Consider the following 22,447-nt stretch of genomic DNA (forward strand, 5'->3'; position numbering starts at 1 on the left):
TGACAAAGGAAGTATAGGCTATCAAATGCACAGATGCAATTGTGTGCATGAATATCAATGCAGAAAGTTGAATGTGTTATCTTTGGTATCATAAACACACATAAAAGAGAGAGCAGTTTTTCCAAAAGCATAAGATTAAAAAGGATTTTAAAAAAAATCAGCCAAGTCCATGGTGGATTCTATAAGAAGCAAAAGATGGCTGGCAGTTACAGCAAGAGCACCACTCTACTGCAGATCACTCCCATACATGCCCGATCTGCACACCAATTAACTCCATAAGTTCATTTATACATTGATCACTGCCTCCTGCAAAAACAAATTAAAATTGATTACTTATCAATGGCAAATCACACAAATCAAAGACAAGAAACCATGGTCAACTAAACCAAGAACTGGCATAAAATGCAAATGGTCCTCTAAAATAATCATTATTATTACCATACTATCTTCTAGAAGTTAATGCAGCCCCGGTTGTCCTGAAAACATTCAGTCAAATAAAACTCAATGAGCCCTTAACCACTGGTACAGATTAACACATTATCCAACATATATATCAAAGTCTGCAATATTTAGTGGGATTTAAACCATACCTGCTCTGCTGTTTTCCAGAATAAATTGAGTTAGTTGTCCCATGAATTGAGCCCTTGCTTTGAGTGCTGCTTACGCCTGATCTATCAAAATCTTGCCTATTTAGCTCGTGAGAATCTTTCGATATGCTCAAAATTTTAACATTGGAGATGCCTTTAGCAACACCAAAATTAACACCATTTGAAGATTTGGATTCAATTGACGGAGCCTTCTTAAGTCGATGAGATTGTGCCATGGGAGTAACTGCCACAGAAGGCAAAAATGACGAGTAAGGAGATGCTGCTGCTGCTGCAGCAGCAGCAACTTTAGCAACAGCTGCTGTAGCAGCTATCATTTCTTGAGCTCCTTCCCGAAGCTGGATATAATCACCCTCAATCAAAAACAACTGAAATCACAACTTAGAGGCTCAGATATAGTGATACAGTCTATGCATGCAAAGATGTAAATCAGGATCCCAAAAACTCACTTCTGGGTGACCACCCACAAAGTCATCTAGCTTTCCATATTTTCTCTTGTAATCGTGCCAATGCAAAGGAGAAAGCATCTTGCCAAGTCTATTTGGTAGCTGTTATTGACACAATGATAATTATCATTGCTTCTGAATGGTTTTAAAATGTGCTAAGATGAGAAGAAAAGAATTTTTTACACTACTGACCGTTGAATTGATCCGAATTCTACCACCAGCTGGAATAGTGCGAACTATGCAAGCCAAGAGAGATCGTTCATCAAGGAGAGTGTTGTCTGAAGTTTTTCCTCCGGTGACCACAGTTGTCTGGTCAGATGAGATAAATGCTTTAGATGATACAGCACCAGTGCCATTGTTGATTGTGGTTTCACTGGCATTAACTGAATGCACAGATGTTTCAGAGAGTGATGCACTGGCAGCAGAACTTGCCTGCTCTTCTGTCAAAGCTTGGCCCTCTAGCCCCTGGTTATTGAAGTTCAAAACATTTTGATCCTACACCAGTTCAAATTTAACTGATTTTAGTCCCTGCCCTAATTGCCAGCTGCTTCTAATGGAGTTAAAAAGATGTTAACCAATGGCACCAGAAAAGCAGAGGAACATTGAGCAAAAATAAGCACAGACCTTCATTTCAATAGTCTGTTCAAGAGTATTCAATCTCAGGGCATCACTAAATTGGGAAGAAATCTCTTGCAGGCTCTGCTCAGGTTGAGGAGTGACCAAGTAACTTCTATCAATCGACTCCAGAACCTGCAGGAGGTTAATTTTTTTAAGAATCCAGTCAATAACCATCATGAAACATGTTCATTACCACAGGTGGTGCAACAGCTTAACATGCATAACCTGTGATTCCCCTGTGGATGATAAGATTACAGGATCAGGCTCTGCTCCTTGACTGATATGAACATCTAGATAGTCTGGATGGAAGTTGTGGCCGTTAACAGGCCTTTCATAGTCATACTTTACATCTGACCTCATAGGATCATGATCAGTTTGAGATGATGCAAGTTGATTCTGTGTAGATAATTGTGCACTCTCTGTTACAGCCTGAAGAAGATTAAAAAAAAAACCAAAAAGAATACAAATTGTTATCATGGACAGCTAGGTTAGAAAATATGTTTTTTATTAATACCAGATAGAAATAAGCACACTTCATATTTACAATGATATGCAACTACAACTACAACGAGGACAGAAGAAGTTTACATTTTGATAGTTACCTGTTGATTCTGCCACTGTGGGAGAGATGACATTGCTGGTATTGAGTGAAAATGCCCAGCATGAGATTGGGGAGCATGTGATGTCATAGAATGGTGAATCCCCTGTTGATGCAGAATGAACGGGTGGAGTGCAGCCACCTGCCCAGATGGAAGGTAGGTTGGCATCCCGAGTAAGGACGTTGGAGCCATTGGAACACCAGCGGCATGGCTGGTCTATTGATCAACAGAACAGAATATTGGAAGTCATGGATACAGGATTTGAGCAGTTAATTTTCCTTCCTACTAAAAAGTATGTTTCAGTCACCTACTGCATTACAGAAAAAAAATAGTTTTCTAGGGACAAACACTTGGAACCCCTATAAAATATTCTATCTGTATGGCCCATGGTTTTATTTTGACCTGTCAATTTGTAATTAATAATCTCATCATACTAGATCTTTTCTATGGTATGAATCCTTTTGATTGCTCTTATCACAATAGGTATGACCTCGGATCTCAACTCCAGGGGTATAGTATGGAACCAGCTACCTGAAAGGGATGAAAGACTCAAAACTAAGCTAGAATAATGGAGGCAAGAGTGTGAGGGGAACAGGGAATATGAGGTCACACAATGTGGCATATACTGAATTGCAGCTGACCAGCAATGTCGTAGAATAGAAGAGATGTCGTATTTACAGTTCGCATTGATAACTTGGAAAAGAACAGGATGATATATATTAAGATTAATGGGAGAAAAATAAAACATAGTGACAAGGAATCCTACCTGATTTGGTACATTTACAGTTGACGCAAAAGACAGGGCATTATCTGCATTCCCATTTTGCAATGCTCCATTATTAGCATTGGAGGCAGTAGTGCCATTTACATCTAGTTGCCTTCCATTGTTCTGGCTAAAGCTTGACACGTCCTTTGGGTTTGATTGAGATAGGTGTGACTCATCTGTGTAAGATCCACTCCTTCCTCTGGCATCAGCTAGCTCCAACTGAAGTTGTTGTATGGTATGCATATGAATTCTCTCCATCTCTGCAAACTGATATCAGTAACCAGGAGAGAGGGACAAAATAGTCAATCCAAGATCTTAACCTCGGTGGATGGTATAATGTTCTGCGATGAGTAGTAAACAAACAAAAACAGGCCAAGGAATGAAAGCTATAATAAAATTTCATTATTGTAATGTAGAAATTGGTTACTCAGTTGAATAAATACAAGAAAATATCGTACAGACAGAGATACAAGTGTACAAATGCATACTAGCAAACACAAGCGCTCGCATGCACACACCTCAAGCCCGAGTAATATAAACCAAGGACCAAAAAGAAGTGCAAAGGATGAAAAAAGCAAGTGACCTGTCTTTGACAACCAAGCCAAAGCTGATTGTACTGTTCTGTGCGTTCTCTCAATTCAGCTTGTAAGGAATGGTTGGCATTAGATTGCAAGGCATCCATCTCCTGAACACGTGCAATCCAAACTTTCAATTGTTCATCCTTCAAATAAATGGTCTCCTGATCAGCCCTATGCTGAAAGATAAAGATCAATATTAGACTCCCTACAAAACACATGTTTTACAAATTCTTTTTCGCTCCTGCTTTTAAGTGGTAACATGACAATGTTACTTTTTGTTTTACAAATTCTTGTTTGACAATCTTATAACGAAAACTTTCATTTTCAATAAACAACACCTGGTCAGAACCAGAAGAACAGATCAGCACTGAATAGATGAACAGACCTGTTCCTGCAACTCCAGAATCTGCCTTTCCTTGTCTTGAATATGTTCTTGAAGGTCGCGCAATTGCTGTATATGCTGTGCTCTTTCAGCTTCAGAATGATCACGTTCTCTTCTGCATAAAGGAATAGACCATCTAAATTAGTCCATCCAGACTTAAATAACCCCGCCTAACCTTAAAGACAAATGGAAAAAAACTAATACATAGTTAAACCTCAACATAATTAAAAACGGTCATCAGGACCTAAATGTATGATAGTTCTATGAATTTTTCATGTGTGCATCTTATAGAAACGTTGCATGAGATTAGAATGTTGTTGCTATCATCAAACTAAGGTTTAAAGGCATGAACCAGTGTCAAAACAATGAACACATGCCTGAATGTAGCCAGTTCTTTATTTTGTTCTCTGAGAAGGTCCTCTTTAGCCCAGGCCTGCAAAAAAATGAGACAAGAGACAGCACATAATGCATGGCTTGCCACAAATACTTTGTTCAAAAGTACAGCACAGAGATGAACAAACCGCTTCATTATCTAATTTAATAGCATGCAGTTCCCTGTCTTTTTCTTCCATTCTCCTGTCCAAGTCATGTATGGTCTGTCCCCTTTCATGCAGTTGTTCCTGCACAACAAAGTAAGCTTGCATTTAAGATGGAAGTCGCAGAAATGAGATATTGTCACTATGCATTGTGTCTAAAAACAGATATATGGGTTAAAGTTAAGACATGCAACAAAATTCATGGATCTGATCTTAAGGATTTCAGGTGATATCACTGTAATTGCAACACACAAATAGCTTTCTTTCATGACACGAAATTGTACCTGATCAAATATACACAGTAGCAATTTTACACCTTCTAACACAACTAGCGTAAAAATTTTAATGCAATTACAGATTATGACAATTTACACAGAGGGAGAAGAAAGCAGAGACCCCACAGATAAAAAAAAATCCAAACCTGAAGCTTTGCGGCAGCATCTTCATGTTCTTGGATTTGAGCATGGAATCTGTTCTGCATTTCCATAATCTCAGACCTCGCAATCACTTGAGCTCTGAGCTCAGTCTCCAGCTGTTGCAACTCTTCTCTTTGTCTAGCAATGCTGTGAATTCGCTGCTGCAAAATGTCATCATCTAAACCCTCATCCACTGTGATCGAACAAAAGTCCACATCAGCAGGCCCTCTTCGATGCTGCACCTTGATAAACATCAAACCAAGTTAACTTTACGTGGTACTTTAACCAAATGTCCAGCCCAGAAATCACAATATTTACCTCATATATTGTTCTCTCATCTGATTGCCCCAGCTTTGACTGTTCCAAGTTCTGTGATCAACAACTCCCACACTTAGTGACCAAAAACATCTAATACCCAAATTTTTTTAAGAAATACTGAGAAATCTAATACCCACATTGGTTGCCTAGTATAAACTGAAAAACTCGAGAAAAAAAGTTGCTTTGATTTGCATTTAAATGTCCATATACAAACACAACACAAAAACATTTAAACGAAAACAGAGACGAATTATTAGCTTTGTTCAATCTCCCACCAAAGGAAACCGAGCATTACACAGCACGGGTGTGGCCTATATATTTTACATGTCCCTAGATAAGTAAATTTTAACACACGCAAGCAAGAAATGAACCCTAATTCCCTGTTTGGCACGTCAAAAACATGATAAGAAAAAAATACCACATCATTTCCATAAAACCCAACCAAATAACAAAAACCCAAAACCCAAAACATAAAACCAATTTTTTCTCTTTTTCCCTCACATTTTCCCATCAACCAAAAAAGCAATCACTCAATACCTCATCTCCACCACCACCATTCCGATGCTGCTGCTCCGTAACCGCTCGCCACTCCTTCCTCGACAACGAACCACCTCGTGAGGCTGCCGCTACTCCGGCCGTCGCCTCCATTTACTCAACAAATCACCGATACCTCTCCAATTCGTGCACGAAACCCAACAACGAAAAACCCCTAATTTCAAAAAAAAATTAAAAAAAAACCTAGAATTACAAAATTTTGTAAAAGAGGAATTTAAATGAGAGAGAAGAACAAGAAATTGCCTTGAGTGAAAAAAACAAATTGAGGAGTGGTCTAAGTGAAAAAAGTAGGATTTGGGAATTATTTTTTTTAGGGTTTTGAGAGGGCTTGGAGTGTCAGTAGTGAACAAGTGACGGGGAGAGAGAGGAGGGGTGTTGATGGGAAACGAGGGGCACTCCCGCCATTTATAGGACAAAAAGAGACGAAACGTTTTTGGGTTTTATTACCATTTGGTCTTTTTGGTCAGGTTGAGTCCTTTTTGATGTTTTTTTCGTGTGTTTGTTTGGTAAGAAAATGGGTTGTTAAGGTGAGAAAATGGGATGAAATTAAATTTTAGGTGAGAAAATGGAAAGGAGTGGGTGGATTAATTAGTTAATTGTTGTTTTAGTTATTCTAATCCTGAATGGAGATTGGGAGAAAGCCCAAGTGTTTATGAGCACTAAACCCATGGCTGCAACAGCTCACAATTTAGCCCATTAATGCATTGATGAAGAGGACCAAGCTTAAGCCCATTAAGTACTAGTGTTCAGAGCAGCACATCAAACCCAGCCCAACAAATAAGCCCAAATCTATTTATGGTTGATTTTATTAAAACCATATGATTGATAATTGGTATAGTTAATAAAATAAATTGTATTACATGTTACATGTGTGATAGTTAATTTTAAATAAAATAATTAATAAACCGAAATATTAGAGAGTAAAAAAATTTAAATGTGATGGTTGATATATATATATATATATATAAAAAAAAAAAACCATATGATTGATGATTGGTATAGTATATTAGAGCACATTGATTCCTTTCAATAATATATTGTTAACAACATACATGGTCGGTGGATCCGACTCTCCCTGCATGGTGGCAATGCTTTATTGTTTTTTCCTTGGACAGCAAGCTAGCTTTCTGGGAGAAAATCAAGGTAAATGTTATTTTCTGACACTTTATAATATTTAAAAATATAATAATGATTGTTTTTTAAAATATTTTTTTGATAAAAAAATATATTAAAATAATATTTTTTATTTTAAAAAAATATTTTTAATATCGACACATTAAAATAATCTAAAAATATAAAAAAAATTTAAATAAAAAAATTAAATTTTGTTCAATCTATGTTCGAGCCGCACTCCCAAATGGGGCTAAGTCAATGAAATTGATGGTCATTGCTGTTTTTAATTATTTTTGTGATTTAATTGATTTTTTAAAGTATTTTTTACTAGAAAATATATTAAATTAATATTTTTTAAATATTTTTAATGATTTGAGGTACTAATATAGAAATATAAAAATAAATATTATTTTAATATATTTTTTAAAACATATCATGTACCGTATTAATTCCCAAAAACACAAGTATAAGCAACAGTGGCTTAGAAGAAAAAAATATTAAGCTAATTAATTATATACAGTTGTCGGGCATGATTTTGGTTCAAGATTTCCTTTTTGTTTTTCCTAAAGTTAGTGTTTTTTTTTTTACAATTAAAAGATTATCACGTGCATTTCTATTTTTTTATTTACTTAAGAGTTAACTTGTTTCTTCACGATCTTGAGTTATACAGACTATGGGTGAGAAAAAAATTAAAAAAACTGATTAAATTAAGAAAATTAGAAAAAAAATAACTGAGAAAATCAAACTGTGAAAAAAAACAATTAAAATTTTGAAAAAACTAACTAGTTCGGTTTCAGTTTTATAAGCCAAACTGGTTTTTGTTCTAAAAACCGAACCGAAACCGGTTTTGGTTTTTTTAAAAAAATTGGTTTAATTATTTTTTTTTTATAAAAACCGAATCGAAAATAATCATTCCTAACACATAAACGTATCTTCACTTTATATGTATTTGTTATCGTTATACAAAGTATTTTTTAGAAGAACTTTTTAATTAAATATACATTAAAATGAAATTTATGTATAAAGTAAATTTCTATTTACATATAAATTTATGTATAAAAAATGATATTTTTTTATGAAAATCTATTTACATATGGTGTTAAAAACGCTGTTCATGTAACAAAGTAATTAAGAAATTAATCTTGTTTGAAAATAAAATGAAAACTCAATATCATGAGAGTAAAATATTATTTCGATCTAAGTTTTTGTCTAATATCTTGTTTGTTTCATAAAAAATAACTTCTTAAAAATTATTTTTTAAATTTTTATGTGTTTATTTGTTATTAGAAAAATTAATCAATAAAAATTAAAAAAAAATTAATTTAATTTTTAGAAAAGTGTTTCCTGAAAATAAATTCAAAAGTTAACTGTATTTGATGATTATATAATAAGAAACACATAATCCAACAGGGAATTAACAATGGTCCCAGCAAGATACAAGATGTTAGCTTAAACGGTGCAAAAAAACAGAGAGGAGAGAAATTGAAAAGGAAAGAAAGATGCAATTCCATTGAAGCAAAGCAAACTTCTGGCCCTCTCCGACTCTCGGTTTCCATGGGACCAAATTGCTTCCGTTAAGCTGTTCTATCACATGCACTTGATGACTTTATCTGGCCAAACTGCTCGGAAAAGTCTCCCGTCCGAGCTTTTCAAGAATGTGAGTCACGTTTCCTACACTACTTTGGGATCGTGATTTCTTCCCATAATTTGAGGGGCACTGTGATTATGATTGAACCCTTCTTGATTGAATTCAAATAATATCTTTTCTAATGAAATCTCATATTAATTTAAAATCATTTTAAATGTTAAAAATTGAATTTTAAATAGGATCTAATCTTTAAAAATATCACAAAAATACATCGGAAACAAACATGTCCAGTTTGCTACACTAAAAAGAATAAATTAACTTGGAACTAACCCCTTTAAAATACCCATTTCTCTATCTTTTTTAAGACATTAGAAGGAATAAAATGAAGGTGATGGAGTATTATAGAAAATACAATGAATTAAATTTTATTTTTTAAAATATATGAATTTGATTTATTTTTTTAATTAAATTAAATTAAAAAATTATTTCTGAATTCAATATTTTGTCGAGAATTGATGGCTTAGCTAGGGAGCTATAAGTAAGCATGATGCAAGCCACCCTTGTGCTCAATAATTTAGATATTATTTGGTGTTGTGTTTGTTGAAATTTCATGTTTTTTTATTTTAATTTTTTTTATTTTTAAATTATTTTAATGTGCTGATATCAAAAATAAATTTTAAAAAATAAAAAATATTATTTTGATATATTTCTAGATAAAAAAACACTTTAAAAAATAACTGTTATCGCACTCCTAAATACCCTATTAATCACTCATAAAAAAAAAAAAGACCTCAGATAAGGATGAATGGTTAACTTCGGGACAAATTATGCTTGTAGTCTCCAGGGATTTGAGAAATTCAAATGATTTTGAATTTAAGAGCGGAGGGCCAAGGTAGGGTGGTGGTGGTGGTTTACCAAACATGCACCCCTTGAAGTCATGAACAGTCGACACACTGTTCATGATGAAGAGAGACACTGTCTGCGGTTTTTTTTCTTTTTAAATGATTTTGGATTTTCACAAGATATAATGAGCCCGTTTGGCTTTGTGACTGCGGCTGCGTTTTATTAAAAACGCAATTCGCAGCTGTTTGGTTAAAGAAAAAATTGATTTACTGTTCACTAGGCCCACTTAATTTCTACGTTAGAAACACAAGAAAGAAAAAGCAATCATTTCTTATTTTTTTTCACTGTTCATGTTAATTACACTGTTCATTAAATAGTGCAATTAACATGAACAGTGTATAGTGGACACTGTTCACTTAAAAATAGTGAACAGTGCAATTGTCTTGCACTGTTCACTTGCCTGCGTGAACCTCTTTTTTTTTTTTTTTTAGTGTGTTATTTTTTTAACATTTTTTTTTAAAAAAACTAGTTTATAGTGAATTTTATACCTGATAATATTTTATCTAATTTTATTACATGCTAAAAATATTATGAAAACTGTAGTTTTTATCAGATGTATACATAATGAAATTATAAATGGTTTCATGGAATAATAAAAAATATTTTATATAAAGTATTATTTATTTCATTAAGTAATAACAATAGTTAAATCTATAATATTTTATCTAATTTTATTGCACGCTCAAAAAATAATAGAAACTGTAATTCTTGTCGAATGAATTTTGTACGTAATGAAATTATAGATGGTTTAATGACATAATAAAAAATATTTTATATAAAGTATTATTTATTTCATGAAGTAATAACAATAGTTAAATCTATAATATTTAAATTAAAAACCATCAATATTAATATATATTTTTTAAAATTATTTTATAACCTCAATTTCAAAAACATTTTTAACCAAACACTTTAAACTACTTTTTGTTCAACCTTAATTTTAACCACAGTTTTAACCAAACATCTATTTTTTCAAACCAACCTCAACTAAAAGTACTTTTTATAAAATAATTTTTTTCAAACCACAACCACAATAACTACCGTAATACTAAACACACTCATTGTAGAGAGAGCCTTTGACTAGGCTCTAATTAAGAAGCAATGTGGTTCGATAATACTATAATTCTTTTTCTTTATAATTTCATATAAAATTTTAACTGAAGAATTAAACAAAACCTGGCTTTACTGAAGGAACTTGATGCTTATCTCTACAGGTGTGATCGACATGAATGGAATATATTCCATTTAATATTAATCACAAAATAAAAAAAAATAAAAACAAAAGGTGAAAGAAACAAAAGGGTTTGTGAAATCATAGAGAAGGAATCAAATTCAATGGCTCTAAGCAAACCCTCTGCCCCCTTCCAAGCTCGAGCCGTGTCTTGTACGGTTGCCTCTCCTCTTCCCTTCTCTCACTACTTGTTGATCAGTAGTCAACTCTTAATTTCTTGTGTTCCCATTAACCAGAAAATATGAAATTAAATAAGCAAACTGAAAATACAATTATATATTTCCAAGACGTAAATATCAAAAAAACATTACATTTCTTTTTTAATTAATTTTCTCTAAGCAAAAAACAGTATTTTTTCATCCATTTTGTCCTTGATCATCAAAATTTACAATATTGAACTGGCTAATTATAACTAATCCAGAAGACAAAGGAAAATAAAGAAAAGAAACGAATCATAATTTTTACACGATTCCATAAATCAAACCCTAAAGCACCAAACATGATAGTGGTGGTGGTGATACTGGGAATTCTCCTCTTCGATCATGCCTTGAACAATATTGCGAAACTCCTCAACATGACAAGGAATAGTGATGGGGCCTTGTTGATCAAATCCAAACTCTTCCTCAGCTTCTTTCAACAGGTGCATGAAGAGTGGATGATTTATATAAATCACAGGAATCACAAACCTTTGTTGCTCCTCACCTTGACCTACCATGACAGCAAGACACCCTTTTGGGATATCTTTCAACTCTTTCTTCCTGTGGTGGTGGTGGTGGTGGTGGTTTTTTGGCAAGTGAATATGGAAATTCAAATGGAGTTTATCCCCACTCCCCATTTTTCCACAACCCAAAAAATAAAAGAGAAAATCGAAGAAACAGCAAAAGAAACTTAAAAGCCCAAGCTTGCTTTCTTTTCTTGTTTTTGCACTGAAGTTCTTGGATATTGGCTATAAGAAAACGAGAGAGAAAGGCCAAGGGTCAGAGGCAGAAATGGCCAGCTTGAAAAGGGTAAAAGAAGAGCCTGTAAGAGATCTTGGTATGTTGCTCATGATATATGAGAATCAAAGAAGAACAACATAAGCACAAGAAAGAAAGATTGAGAGGTCATTGTGCTGTGAAGATTGGTTTTTAATTATATATATAAATATAAATATATATAGGAGTGGATGGTTAGACTATACACACAAAAAGGTTATTCAAGAGACAGAAACAGCTAGAGTTGCAAAGAGTTCACATCCTGGGAAGGTCTTTTTTTTTCCTCCAATGATTTGCTGTCTAGGAAAAGAGAAGGTAATAATACATAAAAATGATTTCACAGCTGGGATCGAAACACGCTATATATTTACAGGTAATTTGCTTGAAATATTTGACTTTTAACAAGGAAAGGGTCCTTTGAGTTTTAAGAAATAAATTACTAACCATTATTTGTCGGGCAAAAACTATGTTTCATGTGATTGCTTCAAATCAATAAAAAATTTATTTGAAGTTAAAAAAATTAATTTTTTTAAAAATATAATTAAATCGCGCGTGATTCCAAACAAAACCTAAAATTAGCTATGTTTAAATAGTGTTTTGTTATTATTTTGATATAAAAAAATAGAGATACTGAAGAGATAAAACACATTTCGTTGTATTTCATGTTTTGAATTTCCATAAATTCATTTTAAAATTAATATAAAAATAAATTTAGTTTATATTTTCATCTCTTTAATTAAATATGTTTTTGTCTCTTCTATACATGTTAATTATTTCTATCTTAGAATAATACCAAACATAATATAAAAATAAACACAATAAATTTATTTTAGATTAAAAAAGGAAATTACAATTTTTTTTATAGATAAAATAATTTTTATAGAGATTTTTATTTTTAAGCTGGAGATGATATGAGCTCTGTCTTAATTAGAAAAATTTCTTCTTCTTCTTTAAGAAAATTGAATTTTATTTATATTTTTTTAAAATTGAAAATTGATATTTTTTTAAAATCTCTTCAATATTTATATTTTTTTAGGCAACAAATCAAGACCATCTCCATGGTCGTAATGGACTGTTCATAAATTCAAAAGCCAATGATATTGGAATTAGGAGAAAATAAATTGCAAATAGCAATCACCACTCTTAAAGTTTGCTTACCTGACAAGACACGTGGATAATGACGAAAGGTAAAACGTTATCCACGTATGAAATGTGGGACCCCTGAATTGAAATCCTGACGGGCAATGAGGTGCCCTGTACATGTCAGCATGAAGGGAACAGCCAATAGCTGAATAGCAAGCCTCGAAAATATCCAACTTGACATCCGAATAGCATAAGATTATTTTTCCAGGAAAAAAAAAGATGAAGAGTCAAACATTGAAAAGACAAAACAAAATACAAAATACAAAATATAATTATATTTGATTGTGATATATATATATATATATGGTAAAATAATTGTTTTTGTATTTTATTTAGTAAATAATAAATAAAAATCATAATTTTTTTTTAAAAATATTTTATCTTTGGGCAAGCTTACATTTTTTTTTAAAAATAATTATATATTATTTTTTACTTTAGTTTAAATTGAATGTTAAAATTAATAATAGTATAATAAATCTAATTATAAAACTCGAAGCAGGTTAACAATTTAACCCGAGATCTGAACAAGTCGAGGCTTGAATTTAACAAAAACAAATAAAAAAATAATTGACTTGGATTTATCAAATTAAAAACATGGGTTGACCCGTGATTTGAAATAAAACCCAATTTAAAACTCATTGATTTTTTTAAAAAAAATATTAAAAACTTCATTTGGATCCCTTTTAAAAAAAAATTAGTTTAACTAGAGCCCGTGTATACTCTTGAAACTCATAACTTGAGCCTTGTCGTGTGTTATATTTTAAAACTATTATTTTACATTTGGATAAATTTGTGATTAAGAATTTTTATAGGGATATTTTATAAATAATAAATATTATCTATGAAAACATATACATTATATTTTGAAAATTAAAAAATTCACTTTAAAACTTTAAAATTATTTTTATATCTTTAATTTTTAATCAATAGGTATATAACTAAATGCTATCAAAGTTCATATTTTTAAATGACAACCAATATGATTAATTAATTACTTACCACTTACTTATTTTTGCAAAATTGTATACGAATTAAACATCTATAGGGAGGGGGGACCTCAGTAAAGGTCCAATCAAGGACCGGATCTTTTGCCGGCTTTCATTGCAAAAGCTTCGTCATTACCAATCATCATTAATGCCAAGCATGATAATTGGAAATCTTCGTGCCTGGGCTCACTGCCCTCCAATTGGACAACAAACACATAGATCATCTAGTTTAGTTTAGGGGAAACTATTCTTTTTTAAAAAAATATTAAAAGTATGTAAATTTTTTATTACAGTATCATTAAATACAAGCGGTTTGATTTTGAAAATGGTTAACTGTGCCTCGTTCAAGTTTTAAATTAAATAGAATGGAAGTTAATTCAAAACAAATTATTCAATTTAACAGATTTAAAAATAATTTAGATGATTAATAAAAACATGACATATCTTTTAAAAAATTCTAAAATAAAAATATTTTTTAATATTGAAACGATGTCAAATTAGATCGATCTTGGTCATCCTGCGACTTTGGTCATAGACTTCAATGAGTTTAATAACTTTATTATTTTTATAAATTATTTTTATGATAAAATTAAATGCTTATAGAATCAAACACTAACCCTAAAAACAATGTTTATTTGATATTGTGATAACCCTATAGAAAGTAGAAAAAATAAACCATGAATTTTATTTCCCAAACAATATTAAAGAATAGTGAAATAAAAAAGAAAAAATTAGAAATATTAAATGACTAAAAACTAAAAAAAAAAATATCAGGTTTGATGGGTAAACCCATGAATCGGGTAATCCGGATCACCACGTCAAACCCACAAATAAGGTAATGGACTCCATTAGGATTAATATTTTTTTTCTAAACCACCGTTTATTTAACTATACGATAACAAAAATAAACAATTATAAAATCGAACGTCAAACCAATATTGAGATTTAAAAAAAGACTATGATAACCTTATAGAAAACAAAATGAAACAAATTATGAAACTCAATTCTTAATTACTCCAATATCAAGGGATGAAAAAAAATGAACTTAAAAAAGAAGAAGTTAAACTTGTCAAACCCGTCAACAGGCTCATAGACTTTTTAAAATTTAATAACATTTTTTTATGAAACTAATTTTCTTAACTATATGATAAAAAAAAATAAACGATCACATAATCGAGTTTGTTTAATTGGAAAAAAATAAAAAAATACCTTGCTAAACCGGCAAGCCAGGGCAACTAAGGTCATCTCGCCAAACTCGCAAACCGAGTCACTAACTCCATAAAGTTTAATCTAGTTTTTTTTCTAAAATATTTTTTATTTAACTAAACCTTTTTTAAAAAATAGGTCTTTTTTTAAAAAATTAATTTTTTTTTTCAATTTTATAATTTAAGATTAGGTTATTAGACCTTGAACTTTGTGATTTTTTCGTTATTCTTTCTACAGGGTTATCTAGATCTCATATCTCTGGTCACATGTTAATCTAGTTAGCTTGGGTTGACTGAGAGTTTTTCTTAATTTTTTTATTTTTTTTTATTTTATCTTTCATCGTCTAGTTTCCTTTATAGTTAATCTTCATTATTTAATTATATTATTAAATTAATCAAGGTATTGATTTAAAAACACTACCATCATTTAGATTTATTTTTATATATTAAAAACACTAATGCGGCCCGTGACATCGCGCCGCGCACCATTCCAGCAACAACTATATGATAGTCGGTGTCTTGATTGCTTGTACAAACCGTATTGCGGATTTTCCTAGTTATTTTTTCACCAGTTAAAGGTAACAATCGCAGAAGATATAATTAACATCTAAGCTTCACAAGATTCAGCTACCTCTTCTGATGGTGAATTCCAGGCACAGTGGGGAAGAAAGCAACAGGCTGGACCCTCCTAGCTATCTGGTCCTCTTCTATGATTTTCTATCTTGCTTCCAACTTTCCAGGGCCCCAGATGGACGGGCAAGATAACCAGCAGCGTCAGTGGTCAATCAAGATCCATTACATAGGGTAAAAGATAAAGCTCACACACTGTTTCAGAATAATCATTAGGCTGTGAGTCATTCTCAAGTGAGATCAGCAACAATATTAGACGTTGATTTAACCATCAGTTTTAAGATGAAACATCCCCATTTCTGAGATGCTAATGATCAGAGATAGCAAGATCGCAACAATAATAATAGTTTAATTCGTGAAGTTTTAAATTTATTTTTAAATAATTATTAGTTTAAGTTTTCTTAAAACTATTAGAAACTTACATGAGCTCATCTAAATACTCATATTAATAATAATAATAATAAATACCAGCAAGTTTCCTCAGAGCCACTAGAAGTTTATATGTTCGTTAACTTTAGAGCCAATAAAATTAATCGAGGCACACACAAGCTGATATAGATACCCACAATAATAATAATAATAATAATAAATACCAACAAGTTTCCTCAGAGCCACTAGAAGTTTACATGTTCGTTAACTTTAGAGCCAATAAAATTAATCGAGACACACAAAAGTTGATCTAGATACCCATAATAATAATAATAATAATAATAATAAATACCAATAAGTTTCCTAGAGCCACTAGAAATTTACATGTTCGTTAACTTTAGAGCCAATAAAATTAATCGAGGCACACACAAGCTGACTTAGATACCCATAATAATAATAATAAAAAAAAAAAACCAGCAATAATGGAATAATAACCTCTAGAACTTCAAATACGCTTGAGTTTGTAATCCTTGTGAGTGATATGATCATGGCCTTTGCTTTTCATTCTTCCACTATATATATATATATATATATATATATAGTGGATATACGTGATTTTAACTTTGTTTACAGACAAATCATACATAATTTTCATATAAATTACGTGGCAACCATATGGAAGCCTATTCAATAATAATATAGTAGTACTACAACTCTAAAAAAGAGAAGATATATAGCTCTAAAATAGCTATTACTATTCCTTAAAAAAACATATAAATTTGATATTTTCAATTATTATGTATCTTTCTTTATTTTTATTTTTATTTTTAAATATCATATATATTTAACCATTTATATCTGTAATGGTAATATATACATTGCAAAACAAATCATATGGATCTTTCTCTTGTTTTTCTTTTTCTTTTTTATATATAAAAGCTAAAAACTCATGTTTATTATGTGTTTGGTAATGTTATGCAATATGTTTTTTTAGAAGTATTTTTAAATTAAAAATATATTAAAATAATATTTTTTAAATATTTATATCACTGTATCAAAACTATTGAAAATTGTCTAAAAAATATTAATTTGATTTTTTCAAGTAAAAAAAACACTTTAGAGTGTATTTGTTTTTTGGTTCAAAAAACAATTTTGAAATTTTTTATTTTTTTTCAAGTTATTTTTTATAATTTTAGATAGTTTTGATAGGGTGATATTAAAAGTTAATTTTAAAAAATAAAAAAATATTTTAAATATTAACTGTCACCATCATAACTTCAATACTGCCTTGATAACCCGTAACCAGGGGTAACAATTGCAGGTCTGAGCCAACTGGGCTAATCTTTACAGCGCGACCACTTATTGAGCTAGCTCTAGCCATTTGGGCTGGGCATTTAAAGCCATGGGATCTATAGCATATCGATTGATCGATCACTAATAATTAATAAACACGGGCTAGCTTAGGACCCTTAATAAAGTCCTTGAAGAAGTTCCTTCAAATTTGTGAAGACAAGAAAGAAGTTTCTAATGGCAACCGAGTTTTCCTTGTCTATATATAGGCCCTGCCGAGTTCATTATCTTATTATTCAGTGCAAACTGTTGCATAGCGATAGGAGATGAAAGAAAGCAAGACCAACGATTGCCACCATTAGAGCAAGAAAAGTTGCCAAGGTTAACAGTGAAAGAGTTGGTATCTGGGACAGAATATGTTCTTGGCTTGATGAGATTGAAGCATAGTATATATAGATAGTTTATTTACCTACATTGATCGATCGATCCGCAACAAAATTGGACTTAGAATCTTCCATGGTTTAGGTTAAGATATGAATATATATATATAGATTATGTTCTCTTAATCTACACCTGCTGATTAATTTTCAACATGATCTTTGATATGATCAATATCCCTATATATTTAACATGAACACGAAACGATATTAACCTGAAAAAATAATATCTATAATAATTAATACCAAACAGCATAAATAACCTAATCTTAGCTAATCAATTGGAATAACCTGGCCACGTGCCATACTGCACATTAGCATGAATGTCTTGGTCGAGCTGCAATTTTAACTTTGTATTATTAATTACAAGCACATCGATCCCTCTGGCCAGCTTCCTGCTTCTCCGGCAACCGGCATGTGTATATATCCTTAGGCAGCCAACGAATCGATGATTGGTCTGATTACCAATATACCCTTCTCTTGATTGAAATGTTCACAAGAAAAAGGAAGATCACCAAGAAACCAGGTTCTAGTATAACCCCAATGAGAAAGCAACGTGGAAGTTGCATTGTTTTCTTGTTGTGATATGGTTAAAGAAGATAAAAAAGGGTAAGCGAAAAAGCTCGTTAAGACCCCATAGAGTAATGATAAAGACAAGAAGGAATCGGACGGACCAAAGGGAGTTGAATCTTTGTAAATGATGGGAATTTTGTGACTTGAATCGCAGATGAAAGACAAAGGAAAGTGAGAAGAGGGAAAGCAAGAAGAGGGGCAATGATGGAGTGGAAATTAAATCGCCAAGTCAAAGGTGGTGTCATGGAATGGATCAAAGGTAGAAGAAATGTTCAACATGGCATAACCTAATAATCAACTGAATTGCTATAACAAATGGTGTTGGTCATGATGATATTATTGATAATGGCAATGATAATGATTACGTTGAAGATTACAAGGCAAAGGTGGTGGTGGTGTTGGTTTAAAAAGAAATTAGGGTTGGAAAATGCATAGAAATCAAAGATTTGATGATCGGAAGGGGGATGGAGAGAGATCAAAGAATTGAATATACGGTACTTTTTTCTCCCCAGTTCCCAATCGGCTGAAACCAGGCCGGTGGAAAGCTACAAAAGGAAGGAAAACAATTGAGAAAGGAAAAGCAGAGGGCAGATAAGAGTATATATATATATATGGTTGATTTGATTTCGGGTTTGTATGGTTAGGTGATGAGATTGTTTTGGTATATGAATGTACGTGCCAAAAACTTTTGTTAATTTTAGGTAAGAATGATTATTTTTTTTTAAATATTCATATGAATATCGAGTCAACAGACATTTTTTTATATAAAAAAACCCTTCAATGTTTGATAAAAGAATATAATATCTTGGGAATGAAAAAATTACAGCTATATTTAGATCCTAGATATATTGTTGTCTGGTACTAGCTAGAAACTAAAGGCAAATCTTGAGACAAAATGCTCACCTAGATGATTACGGGGGCTGTATTTTAACTTCAATATCTGCACAATGCATTGAAGTTGTCTAGGTCGTAATGGCATGCAACGACTAAAGATGTGTTAATTAAGCACTATGTCATGGACCAAAATAAAAAATCCAGCCAGCAGAAGATTTGCTCATTCCATGGATATAAACCATACTTTAAAAAAAAAATATATATATACATTAAAACAAACTTCTTTAATATAAATTTGATCTGTAAATATATATATTCCTTTTAGTACAAAACACATAATATTTATGGGCTCAATTTTTAGCCCATTTCCATACATCTTTAATGGGCTTGAGTAGAATACCCGAGTCCAGGTATCAAAGTGAGCTCTAGGCAACGTTCGAGTGCTGAACATATCCAGCACCTCCTTATAAGCTCGGGTGGGGTAGCTCGAGCCCAAGTGTGTTGGGCGTCCGCCCGACACCTTTCATTCCCTAAGCTAAATAAAAAATATTTTTAAAAATAACTATTATTACAAACTGTCAAATTGCATTACTTCACTTTATGTTCTGAAATCCCTATAAATTATTCGATATATATGTACTATCATTTGAGCCACAAGACTCGGTTGTCATTCAAGTTGTAGAGCCCGTTTGGTTACGAGGTAGAGGTTGCGTTTCTTTAAAAACGCACTGAGCAAATGTTTGGTTAAGAAAAAAAAACTGTTTACTGTGCATGGGTCTCACAATAAATTACGTGCGAAACGCAGGCAGATGGAAAGCAGAAAAATGCTGCTTTCTTACGCGGCTCTCAATTCAACCATGATACACTGTTCAGTGAACAATATATCATGCCTCCACTGTTCAGTGAACAGGGGAGGCATACTCCACTGTTCATTGAACAGTGGAGCATGTGAACAGTGCGAATTGCAGTGTTCACGTGAAATTCTTTTTTTTCTTTTTTTAGTGTGTTAATTTTTTTAACATTTTTTTTAAAAACACTAGTATAAAGTGAATTAATTAAATTCACTCGCACTGTAATATCAATTTTATACTTGATAATATTTTATCTACGCTCAAAAAATTATGAAAACTGTAATTCTTATCGGATGAATTTTGTACGTAATGGAATTATAAATAGTTTAATGGAATAATAAAAAGTATTTTTTATAAAATATTTTTTATTTTATGATGTAATAGGAGTAATTAATTCTACAATATTTAAATTTAAAACCATCAATATTAATATATGTTTTTTTAAATTATTTTATAACCTCAATTTCAAAAGCATTCTTAACCAAACATATTAAACTACTTTTTCTTCAACCTCAATTTCAACCACATTTTTAACCAAACACCTATTTTTTTCAAATCAACCTCAACTAAAAGTACTTTTTACAAAACAACTTTTTTCAAACCACAATCACAACAGCTACCGCAATATCAAACACACTCGTAAGTGAATTAATTAATCTTTAGTATTTGGCTTTTGAATACAATTATAAGTACTTAATCGTACTTCATGTTTGTAAACCAATACAATACACAAGGTTAGCTTGTTCATCAATATTGTATATTTAAAACACCGATTTTTTCTTTAAGAACTAATTACAATATTAAAACATATATTTTTTTTTCCAATCAAATACATCTCAATCGATTTTTTTATCTTGAAATACTAAACAAACACCATAGAATTCTCCAAGAACTAATAAATAAATATATTTACGTACAAACACAAAGGTAGCCTAGCTAGGGATTAAAGAATAATTTTCTAAGACCTAGGAACTAATATATATAATATGATTGCCAAGAAGAAGAAGAAGAACCGGTAGAATTAATGGCAGCAGAGGGCCGGATCGAGTTGGGACTTTGCATGCTAACATGGATAGCATCATGTCAATTGAGAACACGTTAATCGAATAAGATTAAAACTAATTAAGCAGTGATCAGACATTACTTTAATATATTTGTTTTTGTTTCTGCTGATATTTTACATTTTACTACACTAAAAAGCAGAGAAAAGTGGTTCAAGGCATGGCATTTCCAGCGATCCCTTTCTGTTGGACCTAGCTCGATCCTATATATATAAAAGTGAAAGCCTCTCTCTTTTTTACCTTTGTCTTCCTGCATTGCACACCTGCCACCCACTATTGATAATATATATACATATATATATATATATAGTAAGTGCTTTACAATTTTTTGAGATATTTAGCCTAGCACCAAGCCCCTGTGGTCCAAACAATACAATAATACTAAAATCCATGAGAGAGTGCATTGTCTTTTTTTATATATATATATCGGATGTCGCAGAAGGAGAGAGTGCATTTTCTTGATCTTGAAACATTGCTCTTTGATGTACATAGCCTGTTTTGTCTTGAGAATACCTCAATCACTTGCCTTTAATGAACATGAGTGAATGCGTATTTGTGTTGTAATAGTTTTTGTGGTTATAATTTTAAAAAAATAAATTTAAGAATAAATATATAAATCATTGTTTGAATAAATAGAGTTTTCAATAGATTTCATGTAAAATTATAACTAACGAAACACTTTCAAATATATGTTTTGAATAAAAAAATAAACCGTACCATAAAAATAAACAAAAACCGAGCTTCAAGGTGAGGTTTTGGGAGCTGGAGACCCAGATTTCATTAATCTTTCCAAGCTACAGCAAGGAAAAAATCTCTTGCTCAAAGGGGTACGTAGCCTAGTGATTAAATTGAGAAATTTCAAGTTGAAAATCTTAGATTTAACACCCTTAATTATCGATCTCCACTGTATATAACCGGCCGATGATCGATGAGCTTTCCTGTAATAATAAATACTATTGTTTTTAATTAAAAAAAAAAAACATTCGAGTCATCTCTTACCCCTCAAGATCATATATTTTTTTTCTTTCATCGGGATCATCTTAGACTAAGTTAGTTATAGCATTCATCTATAAAAAAATTTAATGATTATGATCTCTTCTTGAATTCAAACCCGAGATTAATTCTATCTCCATTTTAAGCATAAAAACAAATTATGTAAATATTTTAAGCATAAAAACAAATTATGTAAATATGCATGTTAAATCTGCACCCAAATTTTGCAGTTTTCTATTTTCATAACCAAAGCAAAATTACCACATGCTATAACTCCAATCACCATATATGGCATGCAAGCACCAAAATTTAAAATCTTCCAAGATCCAAAAAGAATGTGTATAATTTGTGCTAGGATATTATTATTTGTTTTTGCGTTTTAAAAATATATTTTTTTTATTTTAAATTTTTTTTTTGTGTTTTTAGATTGTTTTGATGTGCTAATAT

At 31.5% G+C, this 22,447-nt stretch overlaps 2 protein-coding genes across 4 annotated transcripts; both read right to left on the minus strand.

Annotated features, from left to right (window-relative positions):
• Nucleotides 1-6,323, minus strand: LOC7464522 (uncharacterized). 3 transcript variants are annotated; one of them, XM_024586335.2, is made up of 17 exons: nucleotides 6,063-6,322; nucleotides 5,802-5,973; nucleotides 5,265-5,315; nucleotides 4,952-5,188; nucleotides 4,516-4,614; nucleotides 4,372-4,427; nucleotides 3,998-4,109; nucleotides 3,618-3,788; nucleotides 3,035-3,301; nucleotides 2,272-2,484; nucleotides 1,895-2,098; nucleotides 1,676-1,801; nucleotides 1,244-1,546; nucleotides 1,055-1,153; nucleotides 591-973; nucleotides 439-476; nucleotides 1-306 (listed from the first exon to the last, which is right to left on the minus strand). In XM_024586335.2, exons 2-16 carry the CDS (start codon nucleotides 5,910-5,912, stop codon nucleotides 443-445), a joined length of 2,466 nt encoding a protein of 821 aa, XP_024442103.2. In that variant the 5' UTR covers nucleotides 5,913-5,973; nucleotides 6,063-6,322; the 3' UTR covers nucleotides 1-306; nucleotides 439-442. The 3 variants fall into 3 exon arrangements, with proteins under 3 accessions (XP_024442103.2, XP_024442104.2, XP_024442105.2); XM_024586336.2 differs by having other exon boundaries at nucleotides 4,952-5,182; nucleotides 5,802-6,322; XM_024586337.2 differs by lacking the exon at nucleotides 439-476 and having other exon boundaries at nucleotides 5,802-6,323.
• Nucleotides 6,324-11,132: 4,809 nt separating this feature from the next.
• LOC7464516 (auxin-responsive protein SAUR32) lies at nucleotides 11,133-11,489 on the minus strand. The gene has a single exon (XM_002321934.4). The coding sequence runs from the start codon at nucleotides 11,487-11,489 to the stop codon at nucleotides 11,133-11,135; it is 357 nt and encodes a 118-aa protein (XP_002321970.3).
• Between the last annotated feature and the right edge of the window lie 10,958 nt (nucleotides 11,490-22,447).

The sequence above is a fragment of the Populus trichocarpa genome, chromosome 15 (genome assembly GCF_000002775.5).
Source record: "Populus trichocarpa isolate Nisqually-1 chromosome 15, P.trichocarpa_v4.1, whole genome shotgun sequence".
In the NCBI taxonomy this organism is placed as follows: domain Eukaryota; kingdom Viridiplantae; phylum Streptophyta; class Magnoliopsida; order Malpighiales; family Salicaceae; genus Populus; species Populus trichocarpa.

What these genes read in the sequence shown, in the direction of transcription:
- LOC7464516 (XM_002321934.4), bottom strand. Translation starts at nt 11,489, where the DNA reads ATGGGGAGTGGGGATAAACTCCATTTGAATTTCCATATTCACTTGCCA.
- LOC7464522 (XM_024586335.2), bottom strand. Translation starts at nt 5,912, where the DNA reads ATGGAGGCGACGGCCGGAGTAGCGGCAGCCTCACGAGGTGGTTCGTTG. An exon ending in CATCCACAGGGGAATCACAG is followed by an intron (nt 1,802 to 1,894) that starts GTTATGCATGTT and finishes AACCTCCTGCAG; the next exon opens with GTTCTGGAGTCGATTGATAG. An exon ending in TCTGGAAAACAGCAGAGCAG is followed by an intron (nt 477 to 590) that starts GTATGGTTTAAA and finishes GAATGTTTTCAG; the next exon opens with GACAACCGGGGCTGCATTAA.